The sequence below is a fragment of the Serinus canaria genome, chromosome 28 (assembly GCF_022539315.1).
Source record: "Serinus canaria isolate serCan28SL12 chromosome 28, serCan2020, whole genome shotgun sequence".
In the NCBI taxonomy this organism is placed as follows: Eukaryota; Metazoa; Chordata; class Aves; order Passeriformes; family Fringillidae; genus Serinus; species Serinus canaria.
The window spans coordinates 910,197-935,856 of record NC_066341.1 but is presented as its reverse complement, the minus strand read 5'-3'; the positions used below and the strand labels follow the sequence as shown (position 1 = coordinate 935,856).

The 25,660-nt window shown below is 61.0% G+C and overlaps 3 protein-coding genes across 5 annotated transcripts; 1 reads left to right on the top strand and 2 right to left on the bottom strand.

Annotated features, from left to right (window-relative positions):
- Window positions 1–2,406: 2,406 nt before the first annotated feature.
- On the bottom strand, window positions 2,407–13,468 carry MAP2K2 (mitogen-activated protein kinase kinase 2). The gene is made up of 11 exons (XM_030233399.2): window positions 13,341–13,468; window positions 12,041–12,251; window positions 10,578–10,724; window positions 9,993–10,070; window positions 9,587–9,638; window positions 9,375–9,499; window positions 7,396–7,609; window positions 6,612–6,676; window positions 5,844–5,905; window positions 5,247–5,292; window positions 2,407–4,186 (listed from the first exon to the last, which is right to left on the bottom strand). The coding sequence occupies exons 1-11, from the start codon at window positions 13,424–13,426 to the stop codon at window positions 4,076–4,078; spliced, it is 1,197 nt and encodes a 398-aa protein (XP_030089259.1). The 5' UTR covers window positions 13,427–13,468; the 3' UTR covers window positions 2,407–4,075.
- A 1,463-nt stretch (window positions 13,469–14,931) lies between these two features.
- CREB3L3 (cAMP responsive element binding protein 3 like 3) lies at window positions 14,932–19,417 on the top strand. 2 transcript variants are annotated; one of them, XM_009099826.4, is made up of 10 exons: window positions 14,932–15,075; window positions 15,926–16,050; window positions 16,160–16,415; window positions 16,792–16,907; window positions 17,153–17,284; window positions 17,358–17,464; window positions 17,568–17,636; window positions 17,719–17,803; window positions 18,132–18,228; window positions 18,360–19,417. In XM_009099826.4, exons 1-10 carry the CDS (start codon window positions 15,060–15,062, stop codon window positions 18,704–18,706), a joined length of 1,350 nt encoding a protein of 449 aa, XP_009098074.3. In that variant the 5' UTR covers window positions 14,932–15,059; the 3' UTR covers window positions 18,707–19,417. The 2 variants fall into 2 exon arrangements, with proteins under 2 accessions (XP_009098074.3, XP_050842107.1); XM_050986150.1 differs by lacking the exon at window positions 14,932–15,075 and adding an exon at window positions 15,425–15,789.
- A 146-nt stretch (window positions 19,418–19,563) lies between these two features.
- SIRT6 (sirtuin 6) lies at window positions 19,564–24,413 on the bottom strand. Of its 2 annotated transcripts, XM_050986151.1 has the most exons (8): window positions 24,309–24,413; window positions 23,063–23,190; window positions 22,647–22,829; window positions 21,414–21,473; window positions 21,189–21,284; window positions 20,875–20,955; window positions 20,672–20,795; window positions 19,564–19,979 (listed from the first exon to the last, which is right to left on the bottom strand). In XM_050986151.1, the coding sequence occupies exons 1-8, from the start codon at window positions 24,372–24,374 to the stop codon at window positions 19,671–19,673; spliced, it is 1,047 nt and encodes a 348-aa protein (XP_050842108.1). In that variant the 5' UTR covers window positions 24,375–24,413; the 3' UTR covers window positions 19,564–19,670. The 2 variants fall into 2 exon arrangements, with proteins under 2 accessions (XP_050842108.1, XP_050842109.1); XM_050986152.1 differs by lacking the exon at window positions 22,647–22,829.
- Between the last annotated feature and the right edge of the window lie 1,247 nt (window positions 24,414–25,660).

Here is a 25,660-nt window from a genome sequence, read left to right as displayed (position 1 = left end):
CGTGTCCCCACTGTGCCACCCCCAGGTCCCGTCTGGGTCACCCTGCCCACGGGCCACCCCACGGGTCACCCTGGTGTACCCCAGACCCCCCCGTGTCACCCCCCGGGACACCTGCACCAGCCTCAAACCCACTCGTGTCCCCACCGGGCGCCTCTTTGAGCCCCTTGGGGTCACCCTGCCCACGTGTCACCCCCTGGGGCACCTCTGTGCCCCCCAAACCCGCGGGTGTCACCCCACAGGTCCCTTCTGGGCCACCCTACCCACGTGTCACCCCCTGGGGCACCTCTGTGTCCCCAAATCCACGGATGTCACCCCACGGGTGTCACCTCTCGGGTCACCCTTTATGCTCCACACTCCCAAAGCCACTCGTGTCACTCCTCGGGTCACCTCTCCGGGCTCCTCTGGGTCACCTTACCCACGTGTCACCCCCTTCCCGTGCCCCCAGACCCACGTGTGTCCCCACAGGTCACCTCCCTGTCCCCCCAGATCCACTGGGGTCCCCCCACGGGCACCTCCCCACGTCCCCCCGGGTCACCCCACCCGGGGGTCACCTCCCCACGCCCCTCGTCCCACAACGTCCCTCCCTCCCTCGCTCCCAGGTCACCTCCCCAAGCCACCACGTGCCACCCTCGGTGTCCCCAATGTCCCCCCAGCCCCTCCCTGCCACTCGTGTCCCCCCCCCCGCTCGCTGCCCCCCCACTCTGGGAAGGGGACACGGAGCCCAAGGTCACGGTGGGCTCGGAGCCAGCCTGGCAAGGACGGGACAAGCCCGGGCTGCGGGCCCGCCCGGGGGGGACACGGGGACACGGCCGGGCTGTCCCCACCCGGGCGGGGCCGGGCCACCCCCAGCTCGGCAGGAACAGCTCCCGGAATTCCAGCGCCTTTCCCGGCCCGAGCCGCGTGGAAAAGCCAAAATTTCGGGTGCATTTGGAACTGCTGCTCATGGGGGGGTTTGGGTTCCTTAGAGGAAGAGAAAGCGAGAAAAGCAAAGCTCTGATCGACACCCCCCTCCCCCCTCGGGGGTCCCGTTCCACGCTGGCCTCGCTGGGATTTCCCTTTTCCCCCCTTTTTTTCCTTAAATAACCCCGGCTCAGCTCCCCTCCCCCCCTCCCCCGCCCCCCGGGGGGGTTTGGGGAGGTTTTAGGGGGGTTCTGGGTCATTAACCCCATTGAGCAGGTGGGGAAACTGAGGCAGGACGGGGAAGCCCCGGCTGGGGGTGGGGATGGAGGGGTCCCCGGACCCCCAAAGAGATCGGGGGGAGGGTCCCGGAGGTTTTGGGGTGGGGTTTGGGGTGGGGGGGCTGCACCCCCGGGCCCGTCGCTGCCGTGCCCCGGCAGCCTCAGCTCCCGCCTGCTTTCGCTTTCCCCCAGCACACCCGGGGCACGCCCGGGGGGCCCCCCAAAAATGTGAACCCCCAGAGTGCCCCCCCCGGCATCGAGACCCCCCCCAAAATCAGCTGTGGAATCCCCCCCCGGGGGTCTGGGCGGGGGGAGAACCCCAACTCCCCCCAGTGTGCCCCCCAAACTGAACAGGGGTGGGGATCCCCTTTGCCAGCCTGGCCGGGCACCCCCAATTCCTCCCCGCACCCCCAAAATCCCACTGTGGCACAAGGGCTGTGGTCACCCCCACGCTGGGGACCCCACGGGACCCCCCCCAATTCCCAGCTGGCAGCACCAAACCCTGGCACAGCTCCCAGGGGAGCGGTGAGCCCATCCTGGGCTCTGCAGGGCACCCCAAAACACCAGGAGAAAACAAACCAGGACCCCCCAAAGCAGCACCACGGGAGCCTGGAGTCAGGGACCACGGCCTGGGACCCCAAAAATGTCCCACGAGGAGCTTGGAATTAGGGATGGCACCATGGCACCTCCCAAAGTGCCACTGCAGGAGACTGGAATTAGGGATGGCATCACAGGATCCCCAAAAAATGTCCCAGAAGGAGCCTGGAATCTGGGATGGCATCACAGGATCCCCAAAAAATGTCCCAGAAGGAGCCTGGAATTCGGGATGGCACCGTGCTGGTGTCACCCCCTGAGCCCTCGCATCGTTCACAGCACAAAAACTGCAAAATATTTTCCCATTTTGGGCCAAATTTGTTTTGGGGTTTTTTTCAGCTTCACCCAGCTCCTGCTCACCCTAAATATTTTTCACCCCTAAATATTTTTCACCCCCCAGCTATTTCCAACTGGATTTAGGTCCTTGGATTCCACATCCATCCCGTCCGGGGCTGCCTCGTGCCGGGATAATTCCGGTGTCTCCGGCTCCCACTGGAGGCAGCCGCTGGCCAGCAGTGGCCAGCACATCCCCGGGAGAGCCACCCGAGCTCCGGGAAGCAGCACTCCCGGCTGGAATTCCGGCTCCAGAGGGGTTAAACCCACCCCAGGCACAACCGAGGAGAGAAACCACCTGGAAATGTAAAGTGCCGTTTATTTATTATTTCCCCAACCCCCCTCCCCGTCCATGATGAAAATATCGAGTTAAAAAAAAAAAAAAAATTAATTGCACCACCAAACTGCTCCATCCACGCTCTCCTCCTCATCCTCCTCCTTTTCCTCCTCTCCCTCCTCCAAATCCCAGCACCAAAATCTATGGAAAATAGCCCAAAACTTGAGGAACCTTCCCTGCTTCCCACATTAAATAAGAGGCAAAATCCATCACATTGAGCACCCCACGGCTCCAGGGGGGCTTGGCTGGGCATCAGCTAAGCCAGCAAGCACAGACCCCTCAAATCTGGGGTGTTGCCCCCCAAAAAATTGGGGTGTCCCCCCTCTGGGGACGTGGTTGCCCTGTGGGTTGGCTCCAGGCAGGGCAGTGCCTTTGTCCTGTGCTGGAAAACAGGAAAGGAAAAGGGATGAGGGATTTGGGGGTACCCAGCCCTGGTAGTTAATTTGGGGGGGGGGCTGCCATGGTGGGACCCAGGGCAGGCAGGGGGATGGCAGCTGCCAGCCTGACTGAGTGAAAAACAGCTAAAAAAATAGAAGGAAAACACAAAAAAATTCCCACCCAACTTCCCAAATCCTCACAGGGGGCTCAGGGGTTGCCAAGCCCACGTTGGGGGGGGGGGGGGGAGGAGGGGAATGATTCACCCCAAAATCCACGTGGTGGGAAGGGAGGGGGTCGGGGCCTGGGGGGCTGCAGGGTCCTCGATGGGAGGGACAATCCAGGGACAACGTGGGCTCGGGGTGGGTTCATCCCTGGCCAGGGGGCTCTGACAGGGAATCCTGGAGCTCTGCCACATCCACGATGGCTGAGGCCAGCCCTGGGATGGGCTGGAGGCAGCTGGAGGGGAAAAATGCAGCCTGGAGGGGGGAAATGCAGCCTGGAGGGTTCCCTGTGCCCCCGATGGGGTCAGGGGAGGGACCCCAACCCCGGGCACGGCTACCAGGAACAGCCAAGCTCTGCCTCCACCTCTCCAGGAAAGGAAAATCCCAAAATCCACACTCTCCCCTCACCTGGACACTGCAAAGTGGGAGCCATCCCCCATCCCCATCCCTCCCTCCTCAGCCCCATGGATCCACCCCTCCCCTGAACATCCAGCTCGGACAAGCCAGGGACAAGCCAGGCTTCAGAAGAACCATTTAAAGCAGATTTAAAGCAGGCAAACAGCGACCTCTGCTCTGCCCCCAGCCCAGAGCCCAGCTGTGGCCCCAGGCAGGACAGGGACACTGCTCTGGGCCACCCTAGGCAGGCTTTCTCCATTCCTGATCCCACTGATTCTCCACCCCAGAGAGAAAACCAGGGATGGGTGAAGCACCAGCTGCCCTTCATCCCTGCACCATCACCTTCCTTCTTGATTTCCAAAAAAAATCCAAAAAAACCCGAACCAAAACAAAAATAAACCCAAAATGAAGAAAAACCAACATAAGCAGCACCACAATTCCCAAGTGTCAGGAGCTCCAGAGCTGGAGCAGAGGCCTGGAACACCCCCAGGTCCGCAGGGACCGAGCCCGGCGGGCAGCCCCGGAGGATGGAGCCGCCCCGGGGCCGAGCTTTGGCGCTGGGAGGGAGGAAGGAGGGGCAGTTCTGCCCTGGAGGGAGGAGAGGAAGCGGTGCCAGAGGCAGGAGCGCCAGGCTGGGCTCACATGGCAGCTCGGGTGGGAGTGCTGGGCTGGTTCAGCCGCAGCGTCCGGCACAGCCAGCCCGCGAAATCCACCTCCTCCACCTCGGAGCGCTTGATGAACGTGTGGCTCTGCAAGCACAGGGGAAAACACGGTCAGGAACACCCCAGAGGAGCAGCCCAGATCCCAAAAAGCCAGCCCTGTGCTGTGGGATATGCCCTGGAGAGGGGTGAAGACCCTGAGACAGGGAAAGAAGACTTGGGGAAAACATTTACTCCTTGCAGGTCTCCCACCATCACAGGGAGAAATTCCTGCCCAATCTCCCACCTAACCCTGCCCTCTGACAGTGGGAGCCATTCCCTGTGTCCCGTCCCTCTGTCCCTTGTCCCCAGTCCCTCTCCAGCTCTCCTGGAGCCCCTTCAGGCTCTGAGCTCTCCCTGGAGCCTTCTCCTCTCCAGGTGAGCACCCCCAGCTCTCCCAGAGCTCCAGAGGAGCTCCAGGTCCTTCTCTGGACTCTCCCAGAGCTCCAGGTCCTTCTGGACTCTCCCAGCAGCTCCAGGTCCTTCTCTGGACTCTCCCAGCAGCTCCAGGTCCTTCTGGACTCTCCCAGAGCTCCAGAGGGGCTCCAGGTCCTTCTCTGGACTCTCCCAGCAGCTCCAGGTCCTTCTGGACTCTCCCAGAGCTCCAGAGGGGCTCCAGGTCCTTCTCTGGACTCTCCCAGAGCTCCAGGCCCTTCTCTGGACTCTCCCAGCAGCTCCAGGCCCTTTTCTGGACTCTCCCAGAGCTCCAGGCCCTTCTCTGGACTCTCCCAGAGCTCCAGGCCCTTCTCTGGACTCTCCCAGCAGCTCCAGGTCCTTCTGGACCTGCTGGAGGCAGCTCTGCAGGTGGGGTCTCACCTGAATCCCCCCCTTGCCCAGGACTCTGCTGGATCTCTGGGATGAGAGCACAGCTGGGATCCAGCCCTCAGTGCCCTCACCTGCCCAGGTGAGGAGCCAGGGCTGTCCCAGGCACCTCAGCAGAGCCTGGACGAGCTCCCAGCAGAGATCCAGCACTGCCCCTGGATAAAGGGGGTCAGTCCCTCATCCTGAGCTCAGCCTGACAATTCCCAGCCTGTGGAGCAAGAGGGATGGGGCAGCAGCTGGCAGAGCTGGTGCCACCCCAGTGCAGCAGAAAAATCCTCTCCCCACTCACCATCAGCATCTTCAGATCTGCTCGTTCTGCTGGGTTCTTAATTAAGCTGGAATGAGAAAGACCAAGAGAGGGAAGCCAAGGTGAGATTCCTTGTGGGAATGTGGGGATCAGGCTGGAGAAGCTCCATCTTCCCCCAGAGCCCCTCAGGATCCTGGGAGAGGGATCCCTGCCAGCTCAGCTCTCCCAGGGAGAGCTGCAGGATCCAGCTCCTCCAGACTGAGGGGACAAATTGTGCCCTGCAAATGGAGAAAAGGCCCTAAAGCTTGGCAGCCATCTGGGATTTAATATCCAATCTCTGCTTTCCTGGGAGCTCTGGCAGCACCTGCAGGTGTCCCTGTGCCCACGGGGTGACTCAGCCCCAGGATCTGCTCCACCACCCCCCTTGCCAGGCTCAGATTTAGAAGGAGCTGGGATCCTGCTCAGCAGCCCCACAAAAAAAACTGCTTTTATTCCAACCCTTCCCAAGGCAGGAGCTCCCAGCCCAACGTGGGATCAGACAGGGAGAGAGAGATCAGGCAGAACACGGAGGGTGGAGCTGCAGAGCTGTCAAGGAGCACGTCCAAGCCTCCACCTACAGCCAGGAGATGAAATCCTCACCATTTATTTACAAACTCCTGGAAATCTTGCGTGAAGACTCCACTTGGCAGCTTGGGAGGTGGCTGTGGAGAGAAGGAAAAGGGGTTCCTGCACCACTCCTGTGTTACTGTGCCAGAAATCAGTGTCAGGGAGCTGTGCTCTACAGCCACTCTCATCTTCCTCATCCTCCCTGCTTTTCCAGCCAGGAAAACCCTTCCCTGCCATTCCTTCCCCTGCTCCTCCAGCTCGCTCTGCTCCAGGGGACCCCACACTGAACCCCAGCCAAAGCTGGGAAATCACCAAGCATGCCAATCCTAAATCCAGCCTCACAAATCCCAGCTCTGGCCATGCCTGGGGCTGTTGAAACAACCCCAAAATGAGAATTTTCCATCACCCTGGAACGGGAGGCTGCCCCTCCTCCTCTTGTTTGTGAGAGCTGTCCTTGCAAGTTGGGTAGGACAAGGGGGATGGCCTTAAACTGAGGGAGGGAAGGTTAGGATGGGATTTTGGGAAGCAATTCCTCCCCATGATGGTGGGGAGGCCCTGGGATGGCTTTCCCAGAGCAGCTGTGGCTGCCCCTGGATCCCTGGCAGTACCCAAGGCCAGGCTGGAGCAGCCTGGGACAGTGGGAGGTGTCCCTGCCATGGCAGGGGTGGCACTGGATGAGCTTTAAGGTCCTTCCAACCCAAACCATTCTGGAATTCCATGAGTGACCAAACATTCCAGATCCCACCCTGACTCAGCAGAGCAGAACATCCCCGTGGAAGCTCTGGGAAAGCAAACACCCACCTCATTAACGATGTAATCCAGCAGCTCAAAGATGGCCATGGCAGGCCTGGTGTCCATCCCGTGGCCTGGGGGGTGACACAAATGGTGCTGAGAGGCTGCTCAGGGCTCAGTTTGGGGTGAAAAACACGAGTTTGGGGGAGCTCTGCTGGGAGAGGCTGAGGCAACTCCCGGGGCAATTGCGTCATGGTTAATGAGAAATCAACTTAATTCCCAGAGTTTGGATTTCTTTCACCAGACCTCCAGTCCAGGTTTATTTATGTTTGGACAGCAGCAGACCATCTACTCTGGCTGGCTGGCAGCACTTCCAGAGCCTTCTGCTCCCAAGGCAATGGCTCCAGCAGAGCATCCCTGGAATCCTGGGGCTGCTTGGTGCTTCTGTGAGCTCTCCCAGCAAAGCTCTTCCCAAAAAGCTGCCTGAGAAGAACCTGCTGGCAGCACAGGCAAAGCCTGAGGAGCACAAGGGGCTGTGACAATGCCCCTCAAACCATCCTCTCCACGGGAGCCACATTCCAGCTGTGCCCACAGCACGGGGTGGGGGGCTGAGCCTTTCTGTGGGAGGGTCTCAGGAGCCCACGGACAGACCCCAAATCCATCCTGAGAGATCCCTCCCCACGCTCCCACCTCGATTCCACCAACCTGTGTCGGGGTGGGCCGTGCAGGAGCCAAAGTTGCCTTCCCTACCAGCACTCCCAGCAGAGCCTCCTGCAGGGCAGCTCCCCCAGCCTCCCCAACCCCGCTCACGCCCCATGGAAGCGTTGCTGCCGATGCACACCACAGCCCCTACCACTGACGGGGCGTCCTGGGGGCCGGGCCCGCGGCGAGATGCTGGGGGACTCTCCCTCCGCCCCGTCCACCACAGGACGGCCAAAAATTGCTTCCAGTTCCTTGGAGTCTGGCGGGGGGATTGGGTACCTTCCGATCGACAGCTCCACCAGGGACAGCCCCATGCTCCAGATGTCCGACTGCACCGAGTAGTGCGTGCCCTGCAGGCGCTCGGGCTGCGGGAGAGCAGGCAGGGCTCAGGGGGTGGGATTGGGGATAATGGGGATAATGGGGATAATGGGAATGGGGATAATGGGGAGAGCCCTGCAGGTGCTCGGGCTGCGGGAGAGCAGGCAGGGCTCAGGGGGTGGGATTGGGGATAATGGGAATGGGAATGGGGATTATGGGGATAATGGGGATGGGAATGGGGATAATGGGGATAACGGGGAGAGCCCTGCAGGCGCTCGGGCTGCAGGGCTCAGGGGGTGGGATTGGGGAATATGGGAATGGGGATAATGGGGATAATGGGGAGAGCCCGGGCAGGGCTCGGGCTGCAGGGCTCAGGGGGTGGGATTGGGGAATATGGGAATGGGGATAATGGCTCTGGGAATGGGGATGGGGATAATGGGGATGGGAATGGGGGATAATGGGGATGGGAATGAGGGATAATGGGGATGGGAATGAGGGATAATGGGGAGAGCCCTGCAGACGATCGGGCTGCGGGGGGGGGGGGGGAAACAGCGGGGCTCAGGGGGGTGGGAATGGGGATAATGGCACTGGGAATGGGACTGGGGATAATGGGGGGAGACCTGCAGGAGAGCACAGCACAGCAGGGCTCAAGGGAATGGGGCATAGTGGCACCCAGGGCACAGGGAATGGATGACATGGAATGCTGGTCCCCAGAGCATAGGAACACCCACTGACACTGGGGGATATGGACCCCCAGGACACAGGAACAAGGGGTAACATGGGATACCAAACACAAATGTCCTGTGTGGATGAGACTCAGACTCCAGTGCCTAAAGGGGCTCCCAGGGAACTGGAAAAGGACTTTGGACAAGGGACAGGACACAGGGAATGGCTTCACACGGACAGAGGCAGGGAGGGATGGGATATTGGGAAGGAATTCCACCCTGGGAGGGTGGGCAGGCCCTGGCACAGGGTGCCCAGAGCAGCTGCGCCTGCCCCTGGATCCCTGGCAGTGCCCAAGGCCAGGCTGGAGCAGCCTGGGACAGTGGGAGGTGTCCCTGCCATGGCAGGAGTGGCACTGGATGGGCTTTAAGGTCCTTCCAACCCAAACCATCCTGGGATTCTGTAATATCCCAAAGGCCTCTCCATGGCAGCTCTCCAGGGAAAGGACAGTCCCAGAAGGATCGTGTGCAAAGGGGATGGAAAAGAAAAATGATGTGCAGACAAAAACCACTTGGAGCATCTTATCCACACTCCCAACTCAGCAGCATTCCCAGCTACTTGTGTTTGGGAGTCTGGAACACCCAGCAGGAATCTATTTCTTTGTGTGCTGAAATCTATTATCCATAAAAATCTATTTTCCTGCTCTCTGCTGTTAACACCCAAGAGGAACCAGAGAAGCAGAAAATCCACTTGAGGTTATGGCCATTAAAAGGAAAAATTAGGAATAAATCAGTCCATGCAAGTCATCCCCACTGGCAGCTCTGAGGCAGCCTGGAGCCAGGCCTGGGAGCAGAGGGGACAGGATTTTTAAATAGCCCCTGTCTAACTATAACTGCACTTGAATAACCATTCCCAAAATACAGGAGCAGCTCAGACCTCAGGATCCTTCCCTGGGAGGGTGGGGAGGACCTGGCACAGGTTCCCAGAGAAGCTCTGGCTGCCCCTGGATCCCTGGAAGTGCCCAAGGCCAGGCTGGACAGGGCTTGGAACAACCTGGGACAGTGGAAAGTGTCCCTGTGAAGAGGATGGGGATGGAAACAGCTGAGATGGACCCAAATGACCCCAAAAGCCCAGCTGGAAGGAACTTACAGACATGTAGGACCGAGTTCCCACAAAGGAGTTGGCCATGGAGTCAATGAGCTGCCCGCTGACCCCAAAGTCACAGAGCTTAATCTCCCCTCGGGAATTCACCAGGATGTTGGAGGGTTTCACATCTGGGAACAGCGAGAGAGGGGAGTGTGAAGGTGGCTCTGGGTGACACCTGGCACTGCAGGTTGGGATTTTCAGGGTGCTGCTCTCACCTCTGTGCATGATTTGGTGCTTCTCCCGCAGGTAGGCCAGGCCCCGCAGAACCTGGGGGGAACCCAAGGCTGGATCAGAGCAGGGCTCAGGGAGGAGCTCTGCCCTCAGCCCAAGGAGAAATGCCCTGTGGTGTCCATGTCCCTCAGGATTTCCAATTTATCCCCAATTCCATCACAGATTTTGGGTGAACCACCCCAAAAAAGCTTCTCCCAATCCTCCTTGAAGTGAAGCCAACATTATCCAGGGGGAAAGGGGTTGGGAATATTTCCCCTCTGCTCTGGCCTCTTGGCCCAGAAAAGTGCAGTCCCCAGGACTGGGAAGCACAGAAAGCTTCCCAGGGCAGCCCAGGAATCATTCCCTGCCCAGCAAATCCCCCCAGGAAGCCTGAGCAGCCCCAGCACTCACCGCTATACTGACTTTGCCCAGGATTTCCTCAGGAATTCTTTTGGCTTCTTTCAGCACTTGATCCAAAGAGCCACCATCCTGAAATAAAGAACATGGGAATGACCAACACAGGAAAACAGAGCAGGGCAGCAGGTGGTGGGTGACCAGCATTGAGCACACTCCTTTTTCAGCCCCCAAAAAAAAAGATCTGGTGATCTGAGCTCAGGTTTATCACTGAAAACTGGTTTTTTAACAGCTCTGCTTCTTGCTGTTGGATCTTTGCTTCCTTCCATCAGCGGAAATGCCAAGGTGGTGCTGATTTGGAGGAGAAATAACATAGTTCTCCACCAGAAAGAACAGAATACGTTCACTGAGCCTCTCAGCAGGCTCTGCAGAGCAGTGGGTTGGCAACATTTCCGTTTGGCCAAGCCCCAAACCTCTGCTTCCTCTTCCCAAAAGTCGCTGTCTCCCTCATTCCGAGCCCTGAGCAGGAATGCGTGGCTCCCACCAGGAGCAGAGTGGCCAGAGCAAGGAGCTGCCAGTGGCCCAAGGCACAGAGGTGGCAGGGAGGGGAACTGGGAGGGTGCAGGGAGGGCAGGGCCTCACCATGTGCTCCATGCAGATGGAGATCTCCCCGTCGCTGTAGAAGGCCCCGTAGAAGCCCACGATGTAGGGGGAGTTGCACTCGTGCAGCACCTGCAGCTCCCGGATGATCTGGTTCCTGATGGCTGGTTTGATTTCCAAATGGATCAGCTGGCAAGAGAGAAAACGGGAGAGGGGTGACTCCTGGGAAGGCAAAGAACTGATGGGCAGCAGCTCTGAGTGCTGGGAAGAAATCAGATCTTCAAGGGAGGCGCTGCTCTGGAGCAGAACCTTTCCCATTTGCAGAGAAATATTAAGGGTGAAGTAGCAGGACACAGGGAATGGCTTCCCAGTGCCAAAGGGCAGGCATGGATGGGATAGTGGGAATAAACCCTGGCAGGGGGGTGAGGCCCTGGAATGGAATTCCCAGAGAAGCTGTGGCTGCCCGTGGAAATTCCCAGGGCCAGGTTGGACGTGGCTTGGAGCAGCCTGGGACAGTGGAAGGTGTCCCTGGCCGTGGCAGGGGTGGCACTGGGTGGGATTGAAGGTGTCTCCAGCCCCATCCCGTGGGGGTTTCCATGCTGAAGGCACAGGGAGAGCTCTGTGCTGCCCCAGCCATGCAAGGAGTCAGGATTGCACTGGACACAGGTGGAAAGACGAGTCAGGAGTTTGATCTCAGCCCCTCTGAGTCAGCAGCCAGGAGCATTTTCACAAGCTCTGGAGGTGTTGTAAGAAGGTGCTCCGAGATCAAGGAAACCACAGAAAAGAAAAAGGCCCTGTGAAGGTTCTGCACAAGAACGAGCAGCGGCTTTTGGGGCCGCACGTGGGGTCAGAGCAGAGCAGGGAGGGAAACACCCAGGGCTGGTGAAAGGAGGCCTTGCCCTGGAACTGGGTGAGCTGTAAGGCCCCTTCCAACCCAAACCACTCCAGGATTCCATGATCCCAACAGCAGGAGGGAGGAGAGACTCTGGAGGAGGCAGAGCAGTGATTGTGCTGCTCCTGCCAAGCACAGCCTCTCCCAGCAGGCAGATGAAGCAGCTCCTGATTTTCTACTCTGTGGCACCACAGTGGATGTTCCCAGTGAAGCCAAGACTGAGAGGAACCTCTGTCTGAGGAACCTCTCAGGAACCTCTGTCCCTGCTTGGAATGACCTTGGGATGTGATAAATGGGGCAGAGGAATGTGTGTGCCAAACCCATCCTTCCCACTGACACTTCCTCAGCCACGACCTACAATCCTCAGGAGATCCAATTCCAGTCACTTTGTCCATCAGAACTGGGAAAAAAAAAACAAACTCCTGTTTTCCAGAGCCCAGGGATCTGTCACTGGGAGCACAGCCTCTCCAAAGGAGACAGCTCCATCTGGGAGCAGCCAGGACTCCTGACCCAGGTGAGGTGGTGAAGGTGCAGAGAGAATCCAACCAAACCCAGCCCTCCCTGAGCCAGGGAGGGCTCCAGGTGTCCCCCAGCATTCCCAGCCTCTCGTTACCTTCCGTGCCATAATGAGCCCTGAGGGTTTGTGCTGCACTTTGGTGACCACCCCGCCATTGCCAGCGCCCAGCTCGGAGATCCTCTCGAAGTCATCGTCCTTCAGCTCCCCCACTTTGGCTTTCTGGGTCAGGAAAGCTTCCAGGCGCTTCTTCTGCTGCTCATCCAGCTCCAGCTCCTCCAGCTTCTTCTGCAGGTCCACCAGGTTAGCCCTGGAGAGGGGAGGAGGAGATGGGAGATGCTCAGCACCAGGGAAAGGAGGGTGTAGTTCTTGGGAAATGATGGAAAATCATCCCCTGACCTGTCCTGAGCCCCCAGCAATGGGATCAGCTGGACAGGGACACCTGGAGAAGTCCCTGCCCAACACACACAGCCCCTCTGGAGAGGAGCTTGGGAACAGTCAGGTGTTTTGGGAGAGCCAAGGAAGAGGAAAAATCCTTTGGGCCTTAAAGAGGCAGCAGCAGATGCTGCTCCCTGGCCCGGGGAGCCAAACTTGGCTTTGGTAACATGAGAAGGGCTTTCCATGGGGTCCAGCAGCTCTGCTACACCCCCACCCCAAATCCTGAGCACAAAGGGGGGTCTGTGCTGCCCCAGCACCAGCTGCCGAGCCCCCACTGCCTGTGCCAGCTCCAGCTGCTCCGTCCCAGTTGCTGCTCCCCCTTTGTCCCTCCTCACCCACACTGGGACGTGTTGGGAGGGTCTCACCCCATCCCTTCCACCCAGCACCCTTTGTACCCCCCTGCACCACCTCTCACCCCACATCTCCCATCTGCCGAGCCCCCCCTGCTGCCCCAAGTCCCCCCCAGACCCCGCTCCCCATCCCAGCTCCAACCTGCGGTCCAGGCATGGGCCCGGCACCCCCCGGGCCTGAGCTGCCCCGGCAAACCGGGGGGGTCAGAGCAGCCTCCCCCTGCCCATCCCATCCCCTCCTGCCCCAGCCCACCCCTTCCAGCCCTCAGCTTTTCCCCCGGCTCTGCCTCCCTGACCCTCACCTGCCCCAGACCAGGCCCATCCAGTCCCCCAGGCCTGTCCCGGTTCCCCCAGGCCTTTCCTGGTCCCCCCAAGTCTGTTCCAGCTCTCCCCTCACACCTTCCTAGGCCTCCTCAAACCTGTCCCGGCTCCTCCAGGCCCACCCTGGCTCTCCCCACGCCCCGTGCCCGCCGTGCCCCGACCCCCGGGCCCGGTGCCCGCTCTGTCCGGGCCTCCCCGATGTGCCCAGGCCCGGTGTCCCCCCCCAGGCCCCCGCGTCCCCCCCAGGCCCAGCCCCGCTGCCGGGGCGGTCCCGACCGAGCCTGACTCACTCTGCGGAGCCGTCGGGGCTGGGCCCCTCGGCGGCGCTGGGGGCGATGTTGAGGGCGGGCAGCACCGGCTTCCTCTTGGCCGGCATGGCCGGGCCGGGCCGCGCCTGCGGGGCCGGGGGGGCGCGGCCGGGCGCGGGGGCGCGCGGGGGCGGGGCCGAGGCGGGGCCAGCGCGGGCCAATCGGGGGCGGGACCGATTCTGGAGGCGGGGTCAGGGCCGGTACCGGGGCGGGGGCCGGAACCGGGGCGGGGCCACGATCGGGCCTATGGAGGCGGGACCGGGAGCGCATTGGGCGGGACCGGGGGCTCCGAGAGGCGGGGGCAGAAGGCCCGGGGGGCGGAGCCTCGTACCGGTACAGGGGGCAGGGCGCGGGGAGGCGGGGCCTAATAGCGCCAGGAAGAGCGCGCTGTGGGGTGAAGTCTCGCGAGATCTCGCTGAGGGGGAAGAGGTTGTGGCGGCTGTGGCGGAGGTTCCCCGCCTGAGGGGCACCGGGGGGCTCCGCCTGTGTGGACAGAGCGTTAATTAAATAAGCACTAATTATTGATCTGGCCACGGGCAGCAGCTCCTCCAGCCCGTGTCTTCTCTGCCCATCCCATTCCATGCCCGATCCCAGGCCCCGGGACCCCCGAGGCTCCTGAGGAGGGGCCCCGAGCAGCCCCGAGTGGCGTCACCGGGCCGGCGCCCTTTGCCCGGTCCCGCGAGGCCATAAAGCAGGGAGCAGGCGCCGCCTGCCCGGGCAGAGGCCGTGGGGCGGCCGATAAGGGGCCGTGGCCTTGTCCCCGCGCCACGCCTGGGCCACACGGAGCCTTAGTCAGCTCTGTCCCCTCCCTGTGCCTGGGACCCGCCGGGGTGGCATTCACTGAGGGCACGCAGGTGCTGGAGTTGGGCTGGTGCCCCTCATTGCAGGGGGGTGAGGGTTTGGCACAGTGTGTGAGCCCAAGACAGCCATGAGGGACTCACGGAATCCCAGGATGGTTTGGGCTGGATTTTAAACACATCCCTTTCCACCCCTACCATGGCAGGGACACCTTCCACTGTCCCAGGTGCTCCCAGCCTCAATGTCCAGCCTGGCCTTGGGCACTGCCAGGGCTCCAGGGGCAGCCACAGCTGCTCTGGCCACGCTGTGCCAGGGCCTGCCCACCCTTGCAGGGAACAATTCCTAATTCCCAATATCCCATCTAAATCTACCCCTTGTCAGCTTAAAGCCATTCCCTGTGTGCTGTCCCTCCATCCCTTGTCAATGGTCTCACTCCAGGGAGAACCACCGGGCACTGAGGTGGTTTTGGATAAGCCATAAGTGGTAGAACACGAGCAAACGTCCCCGGATATTGCGCTCAGCAGGCACCAAATGTGATTAATGCCGAGACGTCTGAAAAAGGGAAACTGTCCCCAAAAGTGGGTGAAGGTTCATGGACAATTATAGCACCTGGACTTCGCCCGGCAGCCCCGGCCGCTCCTGCCCCGCTTGGCAGAGGAGCACAAAAACATTTGGCTAATGAGTTACGGGTCCAGCCCCGGGGTGGCCCTGCCATCTCACTCTGACAGCCCCAATCAGGGCTGGGACATTTTGCAATCTGGGATATTATTTCTGTGCAGTTGGAGTTTAAACTTTGCCATTCGGGTCAGGGAATCACAAAGGAGGAGGAAGAGGAGCAGGGTGAAGGCCGGGCTTGTTGTCCACTGCGCTCCCTGAGCTCAGAGAGGGTTGAGAGGACAATCTATGGCATCTCCCTCAGGTATGTCCTGGCTGCCACCTGGCTGCTCAATGAGATCCCATGGGGCCATCAGGATCCTCTGAGGATTGAGGGTGAAGGACAGGGTGCAATAAAGCCCCGTGTCCACCTTGGCCAGACAAATGTCAAGTAATGACAACTGTCCCCAGCTGGCTTGGAGAGCATTTGAGTCAGCTGGGTGGGTGGTGGGTTGGTTGGTCAATCAGGCAGAGAGTTGACTGGTCAGTCCATTGGTCAGTGGGCTGGTTTTTGGGACAGTCCATCCATTGGTCATTTGGCCAACAGGTTGACCATTTGGTCTGTCTCTTGATCAGTTCATTGACTGACTGGTCAACCAGTTGGTCAGTGGGTCAGCTGGTCAGGTAGTTGGGATGTCAGTTGGCTGATTGGCCAGTTGGGCTAGTGGTCAGCTGGCCCAGTGGCTCTGAGTCCAGGGTCTCAAGCAGTGCCTGGGGTAGCAGTGAGGGACTGAGTCCCCTCCCTGGGGCTGAGTCCCCTCCCTGGGGTGACCGGTGGCCGCAGTCCCCTCCCCTCCACTTGCCACCCAGAATGATTAACCAGCCCTTCCGGCAGTCACCTCCAGGAGGGAACCCCTTGGCTGGGCAGCTCTGGGTGGAAAACTGGAGGATTTGGGAACTTCAGCTGCTGGGAGGAGGGGGGAGCCCTGCCATGCCTGGAGCCCCCACATCCTGTCCCACACCTCTAGGGCTTTTCCAGGTGAATCCCAACATTCCCCTGCCCCCTCCCAGCTGCCCCATGACTCGGGGTGTCCCTGGGTCCATGCAGCTCGTGTGGGGTGGCTCTGGGGGGTACCACGGGGCCTGGACTGGGCAATGACCCTGCCATCCCACAGCCATGGCCTCCAGCGTGGGCAGCCTCGAGAGCCTGGACCTGCTGGATCTCCTCTTCGACGTCCAGGACGGGATCCTGCGCGAGGTGGAGCTGGGGACGCCGCCGGGAGCCTGGCCCCAGGACAGGGTGAGCCCCGGGCCTGAGCCCGCCTCACCTCAGCCCTGCTGGGTGACAGCCCTGGCATGTCACACCCCGGGGGACGAGTGCTCCTGGTGACCGTGCCATGTCCCCACAGCGTGCCCCGGACAGCAACGACTTCCTGAGCTCTGTCCTGGGCTCTGGGGACTCGGTGTCAGACTCGCCCAGCTGGTCCCCGGCCACCAGTGACAGCGGGGTGTCCGAGGACCCCCCCTCTGACCAGCACGACAGCCCCCCCCGGAGCTGTGACGGGGGTCCCCGAGAGGTCCCGTACCCCTACACCGACCCCTGCCCGGCCCAGCCCCCCCCGGCGGGGTGTGGGGTCCTGCAGCCCGAGGTCTCCATCGACCTGGGTGAGCCCTGCTGGGAAAGGACCAGGCTGGGGGCACTGGATGGACTGGGGACACTGGGGAGCTGAGAGCGGTGGGGGAGGGGGGGACTGTGAGGAAATTAAGGGACCTGGGGGAAACTGGGAAGAACTGGGAGGTCTGGTGGGTTAGGGAGGGGGTAGGGACAGTGTGGAGAGATTGGGAACTGGGGTGAATTGGGCAGACTGATGGTGGGGGGGACTAGGGCAGGACCAGAGGGACAGTTTGGGGGGGACAGAGTCAGGGGCACTGGACTGGGCAGCAAGTCATGCTGGTTCTGGGGCCATGGCAGGGAGAGGGTCCTGCAGGGGGGACAGTGGGGACACAGCACTGTTGACAGCCCTGCTCTGCCCTCACCCAGACATGTGGCACCCTGGATTCTTCCTGGAGGAGAGCCAGGATCTGCCTGTGGTCCCCCCGCCTGCATCCTGTGCCCTCACCGTCAAGGACCTGCTGCTCTCAGGCAGCTCTGACTATGTGAGTCCCTGTCCCTGTGTCCCCAACACTCCCTGTCCCCAGCCCTGTCCCTTCCTGGACCCTAATCATCCCCCATTCCCATCCCTATCCCTCCCCATTCCCACACTTGTTCCCTTCCCTTCCTGGTCCTTGTCTATGATCCCTGTCCCTTCCTGGCCCAAGGCACCTTCACCATGGTCCCAGCCAGGGTCCCTGGGGCCAGGAGGAGGGTGTCACCAAGGTGTCACCATTCCATGTTCCCACAGCAGCCACAGGCTCCTGGCTCCCTGCTCCGGCCGAGCCAAGGCCACTTCCAGGAGCTGGTGCTGACAGAGGATGAGAAGAAGCTGCTGTTGAAGGAGGGGGTGACCCTGCCCACACAGCTGCCCCTCACCAAGGTCAGGACACCTGGGAGGGGTGTGGAGGGGGGGTCCCAGCCCTGGTGGCCCTGACCCCCCGTGTCTCCCCCAGTACGAGGAGCGGGTGCTGAAGAAGATCCGGAGGAAGATCCGGAACAAGCAGTCGGCTCAGGAGAGCCGCAAGAAGAAGAAGGAATACATCGATGGGCTGGAGAGCAGGTACAGAGCCCAGCCCCTCACCTGGGCACAGTGACACGCTGACCCCCAGGGTGGCACCCCGGGCACTCTGTCCCCTGACCCCATGCTGCTCTCCCTGTCCCAGGATGTCGGCGTGCACGGCTCAGAATCAGGAGCTGCAGAGGAAAGTCCTGCACCTGGAGAAGCAGAACTCGTAGGTGTTCCCAGGGTGGGATGGAGACAAGGTGGGGTGGGAAATGTTGGCACGGAGGCTCATGGGCTCTCCCTGTTCCCAGATCCCTCCTGGAGCAGCTGAAGAAGCTGCAGGCCATGGTGGTTCAGTCGAGCAACAAGGCAGCACAGACAGGGACCTGCCTGGCGGTACGAGGGGCCTCCAAAGCCTGGGAGCCTGGAGATGGGCTGGGATGGATGGATGGATGGATGGATGGATGGATGGATGGATGGATGGATGGATGGATGGATGGATGGATGGATGGATGGATGGATGGATGGATGGATGGATGGATGGATGGATGGATGGATGGATGGATGGATGGATGGATGGATGGATGGATGGATGTGCACTGGTAGGACATGAACCAGAAGTGAGGGATGGAGGAATAGATGCACTCCTGGGTCTGCCACCAGCTGTGACCCAGCTCCTGTCCCTCTCCCCTGCTGTGCTCAGTGATGTCCCCTCTGTCCCCAGGTCCTGCTGCTCTCCTTCACCCTCATTGTCTTCCCCTCAATCAGCCCCTTCGCCCCCAGCAAGGCCGAGGCAAACGGTGACTTCAGGCCCGTGCGAGGTGAGAGCTGGGCTGGGCTGGGGCTGAGCTGTGCCAGGGCTGTGCCAGGGCTGTGCTGGGGCTGAGCTGAGCCAGAGCTGTGACAGACCCTCAGGGCCTTGGCCCAGGCCCTGACCCTCCGTGGGGCTCAGTTTTCTCCAGGTCCCTGCACAATGCCGCCGCCTCCCGCGTGGTTCACACCCAGCCCCAGGCCGGGGATGAGAAGCCCCCGGAGCCGCTGTGGTCGGAGCCCCTGCACGAGACCCCCGAGACCCTGCACGAGGCTTTCCAGGGCACGTTCCCAGCACTCCCGGCCAAAGGGTCCCTCCAGAACGACACACGGGCATCGGCCCCCGAGGGGCTGAGCCACGAGGACGGGCAGCACGCCGATGCTGTGCCAGGGGATGGCTCCGTGCCACACCCGGGGCTGGCATCCCTGGCGTGGTCCGAGCCCGGGCACGGCCGGCCCGTGGTGCTGGAGCCGGCAGAGGAGCTTTAGGCAGAGCAGGGAGCACGGGGGTGCCACGGGGTGACAGCACCTCGTCCCCTACAGGACACGCCCTCGGGGGGACCCCTCCGGGATCTGCCTCCGGATGCTGGACCTGCTTGGCTTTGCTTGGATTCTGTGAACTGGGAAGAGGAGACCGGTTCCCACTGGCCTTACTGGGAGGAAAGGGGCTGCTCCTGCCCGTCTGGCACAGTGGGAGTTGTGGAAAGGACCTGAGGTCACTCAGGATGGGGCTGAGGAAGCAGGAGGAGCCCTGGCCTGGTTGGCTGCTGATGGTGCAACTGGTTGGTTTCGCTCTTGGTTTTTTTTTTGGTTTTTGGTTTAAGAATTTTATTTTCATCTCTAAATATAAGATATTTTGGAAAAAAATGCACCTGCTGTAGTTTAAGAGGGGGTGATCCACAAGGTTTCAAGGAGCCCTGGGCCAGGGGGACCTCAAGCCCAGCTGCCATGAGGGGCCCAGAAGTGGGGGGACACATGGCCATGCCCAGGCTGGAGCTGGGGCCAGGGCACCCTCCCACAGCTCCCAGCCCTGAGTCCAACTGGGATCCAGCCAGCACCAGTCCCCTTCCATGACCAAGTGACATGGAATTACAGAGTCATGGAATGGTTTGGGTTGGAAGGGATCTTAAAGCTCATCCAGTGCCACCCCTGCCATGGGCAGGGACACCTTCCACTGTCCCAAGGTGCTCCAAGTCTCATCAATCCTGGCCTTGGGCACTTCCAGGAATCCAGGGGCAGCCACAGCTTCTCTGGGAATTCCATTCTAGGGCTTCACCACCCTCACAGAGAAGAATTTCTCTATGCAAGGCCCTCCTCAGGCCCGTGGGTGCAGCTGCTCCGCGAGCCACAATTCAAGTATGTTTAATACTGACATAAAAAAAGGGACAATATTTAAGGGTATAAAAAAAAGTCGGTAGGAAAAGCAGCCCAGGTGAGACAGGGACAGTCCAGGTCAGGTGAGGAGAGGCTCCACCTTCATCTTCTTCACGGGCATTGGCCCCGTGTCCGGGCTGGGGCACTCCTGCTTGATCCCGTCGCGGCGCTCCGGCGGCGCGTTCCCGGCACGCGGCGCCGCCGTGCCGTTGTGCTGGCCCAGGGGCTCCTCCTTCAGCCGCCCCTGCAGCTGCTCGCCCTTGGCCAGCTCGGCGCTCTCCACCACCACCGGCCCCGTCCACTCGGGCACCTCCAGCCCCAGGTGCTTCATCAGCTTGGTCATCACCTCATCGACGTAGCCGTGGATGCGCAGGTCGGCCTGGCGGTCCTGGACAGGGGGACACGGCTCAGGGGACAAACGGTCCCTCCCAGGGACACGGCCATGCCCCCTGTGTGTCATTCCCACTGGGACATGAGCTGGCCCTGGGGCTCTGCTAGGGCGTGGGGCTGGAGCCACGCCTGGGGACAGGGACACAGGGACAGAGCAGGGACAGAATGTGACAGGCACAAGGAAGCTCTGGTGACATCGCAGGAACCCCCAGGTCTGGGCATTAAAGACTTTGGACAATTGGGGCACCAACATTGAGCAGGAACTGAGCATGTCCTCCACAGGCTCCGTGTGTGTGTGGCCTTTCCATAGGGCTATAAACCCCAAGAGGAAGCAGCAGGCTCCAGGCTGAGCTTTTACTCTGCTCCTAAGACTTGCTTGGATAAGGTTGGGCAGGGCTTGGAGCAGCCTGGGATAGTGGAAGGTGTCCCTGCCCATGGGAGAGGGAACAGGATGAGCTTTAAGGTTCCTTCCAACCCAGCCCTTTCCACAATTCTAATATTTACCTGCCATCTCTACGTGTTTAGCAGGAGTTGCAAGTTTAAACCCTCCAACCCAGGACTCCCAGCCTGTTTGCCTGTTAAGAGAGGCCACCTGGGAGGGGACAACATGCAGGGACAAACTTGGGATGGGCCTGGAACAGGGGACAGGAGGGGAAAGGAGCAGTGCAGCGCTGTAGGACGCTCACTCACATGTTTGGTTGCTTGGAGGTTGACAATGACCAACTTCCCTCCTCTCTTTTTGGTGATCAATGGGAGGTTCCCGCTGGGTTTGATCTGCAGAGAGGTCCCCAAGGTGACGGAGAGATCGGCTTTCCTGCAGGGAGGAGAAATCCAAAATCAGGGCATGGATGGGTGGGAAGGGACTGTCCCCCTCCTGATCAGGGTGTCAGTACCTGCAGGCTTCATCTGCCAGCGTCAGGTCACGGTCGGGCAGGGAATCTTCCCAATCCAGAATAGTGTCTCGTAACTTCCCTCTGGAAAACACACACAGGGACCATGGTTTTCCCTGGAAAAGGTAGGAAAACAGGCAGCAGAGCTGCCCTGGCACAGGGGACAACGACCAGAGCCTGACCCACCCTCCCTGTCCCCACACTGTGAAGGGATGGAGAGCATCCAGAGAGATCTTCCTGCACCTTGGGCTGCTTCTCCCAAATCTGAGGGGCTGTTGGGTCATGCCCCCATCCCACAGCCCAGGAGGGATCCCTACCTGCAGGCCCGCAGCCCCCGGGCCTTGGTGACGCTGCAGAGGCGTCCTGTGGGCTTGAGCCCCATGCTGCCCACGACGGCGTCGCGCACGTACTGCCTGCGGGGACACGGAGCTGCTCACGAGGGGCATGGGAACCCCAGCCCAGCTTCCCCCTGGGATGGAGATCCCAGCCCAGCTTCCCCAGGATGGGAACCCCAGCCCAGTTTCCCCCCAGGGCTCACGTACTTCCCACATTTCACGCACTCTTCCACAAACATGTTCCCGTGGAGCTCGGCCAACTTGTCCCTGTGGGAGAAAGGCACAGGTGAGCTGGGGAAGGGTGGGGAGCCCTGGGGGAACCCCACCTCCTCCCCAGGAACCTCAAAGGCTTCTCTGCATTCCAGCCCTGCCAGGTGATGGGTCCATCCCCCAACAGGGACTTAGGAAGGGACAGCAGGTCCTGGCCTTTTAATTTTAATGTTTCCATCTGCAGCACTGATTGCAGCTCCTGGATCCACTCAAATCTCTGCTCCTGGGAGCATCCAGATCTTTGCTTTTCCAGCACCCAACATTCCTGTCTGTCCCTGTGCTGTTCCAGCCCTCTGACACCTGTTTTTCCTAAAATTCCCCTCAGGCTCAGAGCAGAAGCCAGAGGAAAACAGGGCCATGCTCTCCCTATTTTCCTCAGAGCCCCACGCTCACTGGGAACTTCCTCCAGGCTGCGTGAGACAGGACTGACTTGATTTCCCCCAGTCTGGCCCCAGTTCAGCTTACTCAAGCACAGGCTTCATTTGGGAGGCAGAGCTGGGCTGAACTGAACAGGAGCCAGTGGCTGCGGGCTGTGGGAGCACCATGGAATTCTGTCATCATTCCCTGCTGCTTTTCCCATGGCTGTTTAGATTAAACACACAAACACGGGGCTGGGAGCAGGACCCAGGACTTGGGGCTTGTAAGGACAGGAAATGCCCTGGAGGCAGCTCTGGCTGAAGGTGTTTGTGAGAGGCACCAAGGACACACGGACACTCCTCAGTCACATCCTGACTCACGGAATCACAGAATGGGTTGGAAAGGACCTTAAAAGATCAACCCCCTGCCATGGGCAGGGACACTTCCCACTGTCCCAGGCTGCTCCAAACCCCATCCAGCCTGGCCCTGACTGTTCCCAGGATCACAGAATATCCTGAGCTGGAAGGGATCCATAGGGATCACTGAATTCAAACCCTGGCCCTGCACAGGGTTTGAATTCAGTTTGATTCCATGATTCCATAATCTGCTTTTCCTGTGCACAAACAGCACCTGGAAGCATTTCTAGACAGCAACAACCACGGCTGATTTCATTCCATGACCCTCTGCATCAGAACCAGAACCTCTCCCCTCTAAATTCCAGCTGGTTTATCCCCTTCCAGCTTCCCCTCTCTGTATCAGACAGGGCAGGGATTCCCTGGGAATGAAAGCCTCTGTGAGGGGCTGGGAAAGTACCGTGGGAATCCTGAGCGCACGTGCAGGCCGTCCACGTTCTGGCTGACCAGGAATTTCAGGATTCCCACTCTCTGCAGCCCCAGCAGCGCCATGTGAGTCTTGGAGGGCCTGGCATTCTCAAAGGTGGTGTCAAATTTTGGGGAGAGCCCTTTCTCTTCCATAGTCCAGACACCATTGGGGCCCCTGGGAAGAGCAGGAAGGGAGAGCTCAGGCTCCAGGAGCCCCATCCATGGGAGCAGAGCTCATGGATCAGCAGGATTCTAGGGGTTGATGCAAACAGCTGGGATGTGCAAGAGGGAAAATGGTGTTTGCAGCTGGATCCAGGATGGACAGCAGGGATGGGGCAGGCCTGGGTTAAATCAGAGCCTTCCAAAAAGGAAGATGGACTCGGAGGAGGTGGCAGCCCTCAGACTTACCTGAAGTCAGGGATGCCCGAGGCCGTGCTGATCCCTGCCCCCGTGTGGAACACCACATGGGAGGAGCTGCGGATCAGCTCTGCCAGCTCCTGCACCTTCCGCTCCAGCTCCTCCGGAGGGTCAAAGATCTGCGGAAAGACAAAACCCAGCGTGGGATGGAGAGATGGGGGCGTGGATTGTATGGGAAGGAATCCTTCCCTGGGAGGGTGGGGAGGCCCTGGAATGGAATTCCCAGAGCAGCTGGGATGGACAGGGCTTGGAGCAGCCTGGAATAGTGGAAGGTGTCCCTGCCATGGCTGAAGGACTGAATGATCCTTCAGGTCCCCTCAAGCCAAACCATTCTGGAATTCCATGATTCTAGAGCCCCAGTAACCCACAATTCTTCCTTATCCATGAAGGATTTTGTGTTCCTTAACAACAGAAACATTTAATAGGAGAGACTCCACGTTGTCTGGAGCATCTCCGTGCAGGGACAGGGCTTGGAACACCCAACACCAACAGGGAGTTTGCTGCTCTGACAGGCAGCTGGCCCAGGCTGGGCTCCAGGAGCGACCCAGGGCCACCTGTGTGCTCAGCCCCAGCTGTCACCAGCAGTGCCACCAGCTCTGGGGACAGGGCAGGGCAGGGGGACAGCGAGGGACATGGGAGCCATGGAGTTGGGGACGCCAGACACTGGTTTGGGCATGAGATTTAATTCCTGAGATAATTCTCCAGCTTCATCTCCTGGGGACAGGGACGAGGACAGGACCCGGTGTGTCCCTGTCCCCTCACCATCCCCTTGGCTCAGGACAGGCTCCTGAATGTCCCTGTGGCTCCCCCCAAACCCCGTTTTAAGCTTCCCAAGAACTGCTGGGGTTCAGGGGGGACATGGAGGGAGCCATGGGGGGCATCTGGGGGGAGAAGGAGGGATCCGCCGGGTGGGCTCAGGGAGGCCATGGAAGGGGACATGGAGGGGGGACGAGGAGGGAGCTGGGGGAGGCCTGGGAGACACATGAGGGGGACGAGGGAGCCATGACGTGTGTGGGGGCAGACACCCACGGAAGGGGGACAGGGAGGGAGCCGCGGGATGTGCTGGGGATACACAAAGGGCTCGGTGCCTCCCCGGTGCGGGGCCGAGGCCGCGGTTGCCATGGGAACGCGCCGGGCCGCGCAGGGCCCGCGGGAGGCCCGGGCGGGCGGGGGGCGCCGCGGGCGGGCGGAGGCTCCCCCGGGCGGGCGGGGGTTCACCCGGCGGTGCCGCGCTCACCTCGGGGAGGCCGCACTTGCCCTTGTCCGAGTACGGGGACAGCCCGGCCGCGTAATTCACCGCCATCGGCGCGGCCGCGGCGCGGCCGGAAGAGCCGGGCGGGGCCGGGACTGCGGGACACGCCCCGGGGCCGCCGCCGCCATCTTGGAGCCGGGCAAGGCGGGGCTGCCCTCAGCTCGTCCCGACAGCGCCCCGGCAGAGCCCCGGCACTGCCCTGAGCCTGAGAGTATCCCGACAGTGCCCCGACAGCGACCCGGCACTGCCCTGAGCCTGAGAGTATCCCGACAGTGCCGCGACAGTGCCCCGGCACTGCCCTGAGCCTGAGAGTATCCCGACAGTGCCCCGACACTGCCCCGGCACTGCCCTGAGCCTGAGAGTATCCCGACAGTGCCCCGACAGTGCCCCGGCACTGCCCTGAGCCTGAGAGTATCCCGACAGTGCCCCGACAGAGCCCCGGCACTGCCCTGAGCCTGAGAGTATCTCGACAGTGCCCCGACAGAGCCCCGGCACTGCCCTGAGCCTGAGAGTATCCCGACAGTGCCCCGACAGTGCCCCGGCACTGCCCTGAGCCTGAGAGTATCCCGACAGTGCCCCGACACTGCCCCGGCACTGCCCTGAGCCTGAGAGTATCCCGACAGTGCCCCGACAGTGCCCCGACAGTGCCCCGGCACTGCCCTGAGCCTGAGAGTATCCCGACAGTGCCCCGACAGTGCCCCGGCACTGCCCTGAGCCTGAGAGTATCCCGACAGTGCCCGACACTGCCCCGGCACTGCCCTGAGCCTGAGAGTATCCCGACAGTGCCCCGACAGTGCCCCGACAGTGCCCCGACAGTGCCCGGACACTGTCCCACCTGCACTGAACCCCCGGCCCGGGAGGCAAATAGGGATGGGCAGAGGTGCCACCAAGGACAAGGGTGCCAGGGATGAGCAAGGAGTGCTGGCAAAACCAGGGGGTGCCAAGGAAGGACAGGGAGTGCCGGGAAGGACAGCGGTGTCAGGGTACAGCGGTGGCTACCAGGGAAGGACAGGGCATGCTGACAAAAGCAGGGGTACCAGGGAGGGACAGGGGTGCCAGGGAAGAGCAGGGGATGCTGACAAGAACAGGAGATGCTGGCAAAGCCAGGGGCTGCCAGGGCGGGCATGCGGATGTCAGCTCAGGACAAGAGGTGCCACCAAGGGCGGGGGGTGTTTGGGATGGGCAAGGGGTGCCAACCATCAGGGTGCAGCCCTCCCCAGGCACCCCCAGCACCCCCGGGCCATGTCCCCTGTCCCCAGACAGCCCGGCCCGGCCCCCCCGGCTGCCCGGGGCTGTAACCGCAGCCGCGGCCGTAACACAATCCCCGGCTCCGGTTC

Excerpts from the sequence above, each read along its gene's own strand:
- SIRT6 (XM_050986151.1), bottom strand. The coding sequence starts at position 24,374 with ATGGCGGTGAATTACGCGGCCGGGCTGTCCCCGTACTCGGACAAGGGC. Across the intron at positions 23,191-24,308 it reads GCAAGTGCGGCCTCCCCGAG|ATCTTTGACCCTCCGGAGGA; the intron begins GTGAGCGCGGCA and ends GTCTTTCCGCAG. Across the intron at positions 20,956-21,188 it reads CGGGGGCTGCGGGCCTGCAG|AGGGAAGTTACGAGACACTA; the intron begins GTAGGGATCCCT and ends TGTGTTTTCCAG.
- CREB3L3 (XM_009099826.4), top strand. Across the intron at positions 17,285-17,357 it reads CACAGCTGCCCCTCACCAAG|TACGAGGAGCGGGTGCTGAA; the intron begins GTCAGGACACCT and ends TGTCTCCCCCAG. Across the intron at positions 18,229-18,359 it reads TGACTTCAGGCCCGTGCGAG|TTTTCTCCAGGTCCCTGCAC; the intron begins GTGAGAGCTGGG and ends CGTGGGGCTCAG.
- MAP2K2 (XM_030233399.2), bottom strand. The coding sequence starts at position 13,426 with ATGCCGGCCAAGAGGAAGCCGGTGCTGCCCGCCCTCAACATCGCCCCC. Across the intron at positions 10,725-12,040 it reads GGCTCATTATGGCACGGAAG|CTGATCCATTTGGAAATCAA; the intron begins GTAACGAGAGGC and ends CTCTCTTGCCAG. Across the intron at positions 10,071-10,577 it reads CCATCTGCATGGAGCACATG|GATGGTGGCTCTTTGGATCA; the intron begins GTGAGGCCCTGC and ends TCTTTATTTCAG.